This window comes from Camellia sinensis, chromosome 2, assembly GCF_055761805.1.
Source record: "Camellia sinensis isolate YWXY chromosome 2, ASM5576180v1, whole genome shotgun sequence".
Classification (NCBI taxonomy): Eukaryota; Viridiplantae; Streptophyta; class Magnoliopsida; order Ericales; family Theaceae; genus Camellia; species Camellia sinensis.
The window spans coordinates 103,719,335-103,729,251 of record NC_138962.1 but is presented as its reverse complement, the minus strand read 5'-3'; the positions used below and the strand labels follow the sequence as shown (position 1 = coordinate 103,729,251).

At 35.2% G+C, this 9,917-nt stretch overlaps 1 protein-coding gene across 1 annotated transcript in view; it reads right to left on the bottom strand.

Annotated features, from left to right (window-relative positions):
* LOC114317660 (nuclear pore complex protein NUP107) overlaps nucleotides 1-9,917 on the bottom strand; it is a 53,450-nt gene continuing 43,533 nt past the window's right edge. The window contains 7 exon segments of the mRNA XM_082915330.1: nucleotides 1-242; nucleotides 1,348-1,464; nucleotides 1,668-1,828; nucleotides 2,510-2,651; nucleotides 5,671-5,873; nucleotides 6,045-6,201; nucleotides 6,322-6,496. Of these exon segments, the coding sequence (XP_082771456.1) occupies nucleotides 150-242; nucleotides 1,348-1,464; nucleotides 1,668-1,828; nucleotides 2,510-2,651; nucleotides 5,671-5,873; nucleotides 6,045-6,201; nucleotides 6,322-6,496 (1,048 nt within the window). The 3' untranslated portion in view covers nucleotides 1-149.

Here is a 9,917-nt window from a genome sequence, read left to right as displayed (position 1 = left end):
TTTTGATCATCTCAAGCTATTTTAATTAAAATTAAAAAAAAATGAAAAAAACACTTCAACCCTTCATCCATTCCAAAAAAATACCATGATACCAGCAGAGCATTATACAACGCTACTACTAGATCAGCACCTCATAATTAAACCCTAAATCAGCACCTCATAATTTCATACAAATCAACAAGGAGGTCGTCTCCAAGCTCCAATTTGCATATCCAGTATTCTCTCTCTAATAATAAAAATTCCTGGACAAAACAAAACCAAATTATCAGCACAATCAATGGTATTTAATTGTTGTATCAACCAAAACAACGGCAAGTTACAATGCAAAAATGGATTGTTCGTGATACCTATAAAATTCTGAATAAATTATCAAATAGATCCTAATAGTTGGATTTAATCTCCATCAAATCCTATTGAAAACAAATCCTAATAAAACAGTCGCTAAAAATAATTTTTTGTAACAACTTTTTGCATTTCGCTAAAAATTGACAATTTGTGATTTTTTGTCACAATTTTCATAAATTGTCACTAAAGCTTACAATTAGTGACGTTTTTCTATGATAAATTTTTTAAACTCACTATAAGTTGAAAATTAGTGACTTTTTTTGTGATGATTTTTTAAACCATTGCTAAAACTTATAATTAGTGACATTTTTTGTAACAATTTTCAAACTATCGATAAAAATTAACAATTATTGACGATTTTAATAGTGTTTGATAAAAAACGCCATTAATTATCATATGACCTATTTAACAATAAATCCACCTATTAGGACCTAAACGTAAATCCCCCTAAAATTCTCAAACGGATGAAAAATTATATACCTTTTATCTTTCAGGCAAATTTCTAACATAGTAAGATTATGGGTTAATTACATTTTTAGTTCCCAAAATATGACTAAATTGGAATAGTTTTTATACATTGGGCAAACGATTGACACAATTTAAACATTGAGGACCAAATTGAAACACTTTCATACATTAGGGACCAAATTGACACAACTTAAATATTGAGGACCAAAATGACACAACACTCATACTTTGGAAACCAAAAATGTAATTAAGCCTAGGATTATGGTAGGGCCCTAATCTTGGCAACTTTACCAGAAACCAAAAAAATTAAAATAATAATAATAATAATAAATAAATAAATAAAAAGGTGGATGGGCAAAATTTAGGAGGGCAACACTATTGCCAAGGAAAAAATTATGTTGAATTGACAAAACTGCCATCCAAGTCAATTCTCCTGTTAGGGAAGTCAACGCTGACTGAGAAGAATGAAAAGAGAAAATTTGATAATAGCCACCCCAAGCAAGTAAAGACTCGTTATCCAGATAATTAGATTACCTGCAATTGCTGCTGACTAAATAAATGGCGAAACCCAGTTTCAGGCAATGCAACTAGTTCAATCAGCTCATCATGGCTTTCGTGTGGATTTCCCGACTCCACGAGCGATACAGAAATCTGTGAATTTAGCAAGAAGCAAAACTAAAAACTACTATTCTTTACCATAGATCATTTGTTCCTCTTACAAATTTACTTGAGATTGCAAAGAAAAAAGACATTATTAAAAGGAAGAAATTGGCAAAATGGTAGAATGTTACATGGTAAGCCAACTAATTTGAAGAAACACAAAAGGACTTCTGGCTTCTTGAAAACAACTTTACCTGCATACATCTAAGAATAACTTCTGGAATGCAACACCTTCGACAAAGGCCCCGCACAATGTATGCAACTGGGCCTTCCAGGGAACCATCTTTGCTTGAATACCAGGCATCTAATCGTGAGATCTCCATTGTTATACCAGCTTGAAATCGAACAAGCTCTCCTGCATTCATACATTATATAACCCCGAAGAAAGTCAATGTTGTTTTAAACAATATACAACTTATAACTAGCGGCTCACATCCAGGTTGTTCATTGTGTTTACATCTCCATTTACTAAATACCATGTAGGACAGGACATATGATGTCAAACAGCTCCTAGTAATTCCTGTTGGATGCCTTGTATTAGACTTTAACCAATCCGACATATAGAACCAAATCGTATTTCAGCAAATTTAGACAAGGACCTGAAGGTATTGGCCAATTTGTGACAGAAGAGCCAACAATCCAACTGCCAATATCCTTTTTTCAAGCAACGTGCAGAAAGGGCCAAGAAACTTTTGTTGACTTTCAAATTATCCCGTCAACCTTTGTATTTTAGTTGTAAATTCTATTCAACACATAAACATGGCATGATTTTTTTGGAAACAAAAAAGCATTTAATTAAAGCCACAAGCTTGCAACTCTGTATACATGTTCATATATACATATAACAAGCTTCTATTTTTTCAAGGTGTATTTGGATGTCCCCTCAAATTTGATTAGTTCTATTGCACATCATGTGGAATCTGAAGTAAAAGTTGATCACCTAAAAAATCGAGCCATCAAGTAAAATAGGAGTCTTCAACCAATTCCAGTTATCTGATTTAGGTTCCAAAGTAATGCAGTTACAACCAGTCCTTACCTTTAAAGCCAGCAGCAATCACTGTAGCAAGAATACCACCATCATTAAGTTCATGTGGACCAAGTCCATCACCGTCTGTTGCCAAGCCGCGAAGAACAACCTCAATGCAGTAATTGTCTGTTGATGAGATAGAGACGCTCACCTTGCCATCAAGTAAAAATGTCAGAGACAAAAGATGTGTGTATATATATATATAGAGAGAGAGATAGAGACCTAACTTAAAAAGCTTATGTGACGAAAACTAGTTTTTTTTTTTTTTTTTTTTTGAACTAGATGAAAACTAGTTTGGAAGAAGCAAATTTTACATATTACATAATTATATCCTACACCTCATCAAAATATGTAGATTATACAGGACTTAAATATCAAGTGATTCATAAACAAATCAACTGATATGTAATGTTATTGTTTCAGGAACTAAAAGGTTTAATTTGAGTTGCGGTCAAAAGTTTTTAAAGGCGAATGCGTAACTCGAGGATTTTTTTTTATTTTTTATTGGCACCGGGTGTCCGGATCACAGTCTGACTAATTCCCAAGGGTGCACAAGCCCTCGGCAAGGAGCTTTCCACAAGTGGACCACGGTTAATTCAAGGGTTTTCCCCCAATCTGATAGCTCCAAGAAATTGTTAGCACCTCAGAGGTTTCGATCCCTGAACCTTGGAGGGAACACACCCCCAAGACCCAAGGCTTTGCCTCCAGGCCAACCCCTTGGGGTTTAACTCGAGGGGAGGCGTAAGCCTTAATGCGTTGAGGCATAAGCCTTCAAAATTTATATTTTAATATTTAGTTATCAAATCAAATATTTTAAATTACTAGATAAATAAAAAAAATTACTAAAATATAAAAGTGTAAATATTTTTCTCCTTAGATTAAACATTTTCACTGTAGAGAAGGAAACTTGCCTTCATTAAAAGTGAAATCATTAGCTTTAGTGATTGAACTTCTCACTTGACCATTAACTGTGTTTTTTCTTGATTGATCATTTCCTCTTATAGAATATAGTTGCAAAAATGGTTCTTTTTATTTTTTGCTTTTTTTATGTTTGTTTCATCTACTAGACTAAGTTTAACAGGAGCCTAGGGGAACTTCTTCATATGCCCTCATATGCTTCTGCGCAAAAAATGTACAAGGCTTGACTATGATGCGCAACCCTTTGGGAAACATAGTCTAAAAATCAAAGCCTTGATATGTTTTTCCTTAGCCTTGAGGCAAGGTGAACATTAGGGCGAGCCTCAGTAAAACCTTTTAATACTTTGGTTGTGGTATGAAACCCAAGAAGTAAGGATACAGACAACACAGCAAGTTCCAAATACAACCACAGTTGAGTCATGGCTAATTGTCTATTTAATATGAAATTAAAAATAAATTATTGATTTTTTTTACATAGAAAAATTTCTATTTACTATATGAAATAATAACAAATACTTCATGTTCTATATATAAATGTTGAAAAGAATTAGGAAGACAACTTAATGTTTTGCTTTTAGAAGTCACAATTGACGAACAATTTTGAAGTTGTAAAAGTTCAGGGTTCTAAATATTAAAAAACCCAAATGATTGATAAATATATAAATCCATACTGCTAATTGTTCTTTGAACTTTTCAAAAAACCACATGTTCATACTTTATACATCATATTCTATGAAGCACGGACACTTCATCTGACGTAACATATCAGTGTCCAACACGTCTAGGACACAAATATGTTCGGAGACGCGGCAGATATGTGTTGGACACACCCTCTCTTGTGTCCCATTTTTGTCACTTTTTTTGGTTGTTGGACACACCTCTGACATTCTCCGGACATGTGTGTCCCTTTCTGGAACAATCCTTGGACACGATGATGGCCTCAAAAAAAAAAAATCACTGATTTTGTTCACGCAGCCTGCAGGAACCCTAGATCTACGATTCAAAGAAAAAGTAGAACTAATCATGCCAGCATAACCACAATTAATGTTAAAAAAAGAAAAGGCAAAAGAAAAAGAAACGTACTTACCTAAGTTCAGCTTAGTCTTCTTCAGCAAATCTTTACTTTTTTATTAGGGTTTGTAACCTTTACATCTCACCAAATGGGCTAGGCTGTAATACTCTCTTTTTTGTTGGTATGTTGTACACCTGTTATGGGATTTGTTGGGTGTTTTATTCTACATTTCCATCGATCCAATTCATTATACAAGGCTTTGTATTTGGATCTTAGTTGCACGAAGCAGGGGTGGGGGAGAGAGAGCATATAGAAGTTTTCAAGGTTGGGAATGCCTATGGAAGCGTGTATATATTGCATATATTAAATGTATAAATATATTCTAACAATTAATTTTCTACGTAGACATAAAATATGTATTAAAATATGAATAAGAATTTGTGATTGATGTCAATTCTAAATTGTTTTGTCAAGTATGAATACACATATTATATAAATAGAAAGTACTATCATTAGTTTAAGTTGTTATTCTTTTGTTTCTTTAATATTTGTATGTTTTTCGTTTCTATCTCAGTTGAGAGCTAGTTTCTTCCTTAACGGAAGGGAGTTTCTTACAAGTTTCTTACTTGGAAGCACAGAAACACGTTTCTCAATAAGAAGCGCCGCCTCAATAGAAGTTTTCTGCTACTAAAATTTGGATATCATCAAGCCCATCATTTCAAAAGAAGATACGTGGAAAAGAAATATTGCAAACGAAAAAATAAATAAATAAACTAGTTTATTATTAGATAAAAACATGTCCAATAAAAAAGAAAAAAGCATAAAACTCAATATTAATTTAGTATTTTCGAAATTCATGAATATTGTAATATATATGGCATATAAAATATATAAAAATGTCTTTTCACGCGTCCATAGACATGTCGTGTCTTGCTTTTTTGAAAATCGTTGTGTTGGCAAATCCGAATCATGTTGTATATTTGTCACGTGTCAAGTGTCTGTGTAATAGATGGACCTAATCATGGATAAAGTAGCAGTGACCTTTGGAAAAAAGTGCACCTTAACACATTACCAGACCATCCCACTTAAAATAATGCAATCAAATTTGGCATATAGATCCTTAAGGCACAATGAAGCACAAAAGTGTAAAGCTATCCTCAAATTACCAAAAACTAATATACCATTTCATTTGGCTCCTATCCCTCTGAATCATATGACAGGACAAAAGGAAGCAACATACCATGAGCTGGCGATTTAAGACAACTTCCTCACTTACTGAAGAATAAAGGGCACTCATTAGTGTTGCACACAAGGTGGCATCTGGGCACATACATTCACCAGAAGGCAGACAGAGCATTGCAATGGCATGCAATTCTAGGAACAAAGGTTCTACTGATTCATAAACACGATCTTCAGCGGGAACCAACAATGGATTTTCTTTTCCTAAAAAATAAAATATATCAATTAATTCAAACCTGAAAGCTCAGAAGTGGAAGAACATAAAATGATGTGACCAAGTCAACGATCCGTAATAAAAACTACACAAATAAACATCCTGGCTAATCCAATGATCTCTACATGCAATGTTTGTAGCATATAGTCAAATCAACTCACTCAAGAGCAGTGAAAATGATGAATTTAGTGTTTCCTTAGCTGCGGCAATCGCTCTTTGCTTTTCCTCGACTGACAATTCAAGGGGAGAAACTTCCACATTCTCTAACTCAACTTTCAGCCAGTTGCGATAAGTTGCATCACAAGAGTAGTACTCGCTCTGATTTAATGAAACATTGTACAAACTTGCAGTCTTAGAAGTGATAATGTATCGAGGCCAAAAAAAAGCATAAACAACATTGAGTGCAATGAACAAAAACAGATCTAAATAAAACCATACCCAGTCCTGGAACTCTCTTAGGTTCTCAGAAACATCATGATCCTCAGTAGAAAGAAGAGTTTCAGTTGGCTGTTTCAAAGGCTCAGCTAGAAAACTTAGCAATGTGTGGGCACCTATGGGAATTGCAGGCACCCTCCACATGGAAATAAGAGCAAACTCCCTGAACAGTATGTTGCTACAATAACAATGAAAGATCAGTATATAGCAAGCCAACAAGATGAGAACAAGAAAATAGTTAGGTAAGAAAAATAGTAAAGTAATTAGTCAAGCATGTATAAGAATAATGCAAGAAGAGACCACAGTAGCAGACAATGAGAGAAACTAGACAAATTCAAACCACAAATGTAACACCCTCAAAATAATAACATTAAACCCATCAGATAAGACAAGCATTTACATATAAACTAACCACATTCCTTTATTTCATTGAGTTTCATTACATAAGTATTACATGTTAACATCAAAACAAAATGCCCTACGGGCTTACAGCTTTCCAAGTCAACACTTGGTTTCAACAAAAGAGTACTAACTCGTTTACACATTAAGCCCTTGGCTTGAAGTTACATGTAATACATCAAAAGTAAAACAACTACACTATGTCCGCCTCTAGCCTCCCAAGCTATGTCCTTGGAGGTGGCATGCTTCCTGTACCTGAAAATGATATTCCCATATAGGGTGAGCCACAGCCCAGTAGAAATACACTAAACCAACCATGGACAATGACTAAAACATTAGCATTTGATAGTTGGTCAACACTGATACAATTACATAAATTACATATTTATGTCAACGACTTACAAGTCCCAATTACTTTTCATTTTCCCTTTTCAACAGATAAGCATGCTAGCTCTATCATCATTTCCGCAGATATGTATAAAAGCTATATCTCACATTCAGATATGCATAAAAGCTATATCCACATTCTCAACAGATATGTATATCAACAATATCCACAGATAAGCATACAAGCTGTATCCACACTCTACAACAGATATGTATATCAACAATATCCACAGATAAGCATACAAGCTGTATCCACACTTCACAAAGATAAGCATATGAGCTCTATCTTCACTTCTCTAGACAAGCATATGAGCTCTGTCTACGGAGTTCATCCCCTATCTCCTCCCAATACCTATCCGGTTTAGAGGTACATCCCCTATCTTCCCCTAAACCGCGGAGTACATCCCCTATCTCCTCCTCTACACATAACGTATATAAACACATTGGTTCTATATACAATCACACAATACATACAATTAATGTATTCTATCAACCGTCAAGTTCCATGACACATTCCATTGATTAGTTTCCGTTTACCTAATCATCATGCATTGTCTACAACAATCTCGACTATCCTCCACCGATAGCCCAAAGCAGTTATTTCTAAAACAGAAAATAAATGCACAAATGGATATTCAATCAACATTTCATTTCCTCATTTCTCACCAATTAATTATCCCAATCAATTAAACAATGTAATTAGGCCAGTTTCCATAATTACCATTTCAACCCTTAGGTCCCATTTTCATCAATGATTCAACAATCATTCCATTTTTTTTCATGCCAAACATGCATCTAGGTTTATTATGAATGAAACCCCAACTTTTGTATAATTGCACAAAAGCCCCAAACTTTCACAAAATTACCAAACCAAGCCCAACATCTCAAAATACCAAAATTTAAAGACAAAACCCATAGAGAGGAGTAGGTTATCCCTACCTCAAATTCGGAGTCCCAAAGGAGAAGACGACAAAACCCAACGTGCTCCAAAACCCGAGATTTTCAGATTAAAACGAAGCCCTCGACGATCAACAACCTTTTTGTAAAGGCCAAAGGTGAGTAAATCACTCCTACTAGATCAAAACCTAGAGAGAAGGTAGAGTCTAGAGTGAGAGGCTCAACAATGGTGATTTAGGAAAAGTAAGAGAGAGAAGAGAAAGTGAAAAAGTGATTTGAAAAGTCACAATTTCGGGACTTTAAACCCAGGTCTCCGCTCGAGCGTAAAACACCCCGCTCGAGCGGCCACTCACAGACTTCCGCTCGAGCGGCCAACCTCCCGCTCGAGCGCAGAATGCACTCGCTCAGCACTTTTGCAGAGCCAGACCCCCGCTCGAGCTCCCAACCCTACGCTCGAGCGTACAACGCTGCACAGGAAAATACTGAAAGGGTGTAATCTCCGCTCGAGCGCCAATACCCCCGCTCGAGCGTACAGGCCAAAATCTGGGCAACTAGTTTTGGTTTCTAAACTCAACCAACTTGAAACAAATCCGCCCAACACATCCTATAACTCAAATACGTAGTAAAAAGGATGTAAACAAGATAATAATCAACTACCAACATCCACGGACACATGTCCGAATCACTATACAACAAGGGTAAACCCGGGATCGCTATAACAAATAGATGGTAGAGCTTAATCAAAGGAACAAGAAAAACATGTTCAAAACCTGGGTTACCAGAAAACGCTAATACCCTAACAAATTACGTATCGGTATGCACGTTCCAAAACATGGTACACTTCCGTTCCAAAATGATAAATTTAGTGATCCAAAGCGATTCCAAAAGTTTTTTTCAATATATTTCCTTAAATGTTACCTTAGGAGGAAAAATATCAAATATAATGAACTAAAATCTAAGGTGAGTTAAGTTTTGACAAGACAAAAATATCAACAAAAAAAAATGGGTCATAATGCTAATAGAAAATATTACATTTATTGGATGTCTAATAGTTTTAAAAAAATTATTTTAGAAGTACCTTAAATTTTTAAGTACAATATATGCAAGTCTACCCCTATCATACCACATTTTAGAGCATGTGGCATACCACGTGCCCGTTCTCGTTCCCGTTCCACGTACTGGAACGATCCATGTCCCAGGTAACATAGTTCAGAACCCAGAAGCACTAGCATTAAAGACAATATCACAAATGTAATTGCTTCCAATTTTAAATCATGTAAAGAACAAAAATAAAAATAAAAATCACTAAGCTCTCATCATTCACTGAAAAAAAACATTTTTTACATGATTTGTGGACATGTATACAAGTATCGAATGTCAGTACTAGAACCAAATGTATGATATGGAAAACCCCACAATTCAAGACACGGGGAAAATGACTCATATTTGTATTCATCTAAGTTCCATTACCCTTGTACTAAATACACTCCTGTAACTTGGTAGACATCAGATGGGTAAAGAAATTTATAACCAGGTGAGGCCAAAGCCAATTAGGTAGTGTTGGTTCGACCTATTGAAAGTATTAGGAGAAAGTCAAATTTAAACATAACTATATGGGTGAGAAGGAAATTACCTAGTGTTGATTTCTCCAATATGGGGAACAAATCAAACTAGGAACAAACCTCACATTTGGCGTAGGTACAAACAAAACCTTTTGTAATTTTTCAACAAAGTGACTATCTTCATGCCCAAACCTTCATACTCACACTTGATAACCCACATTTATCCATAATTTGGTAGAGCCATTCACATTGATTATGTTAGTGCAATCTATGAAGCATCGACACTTCAAAACGAGTGTCATAGCCGTATTGGACACGCAGGCATTGTGGGGACACGTATAGGACATGCCACAT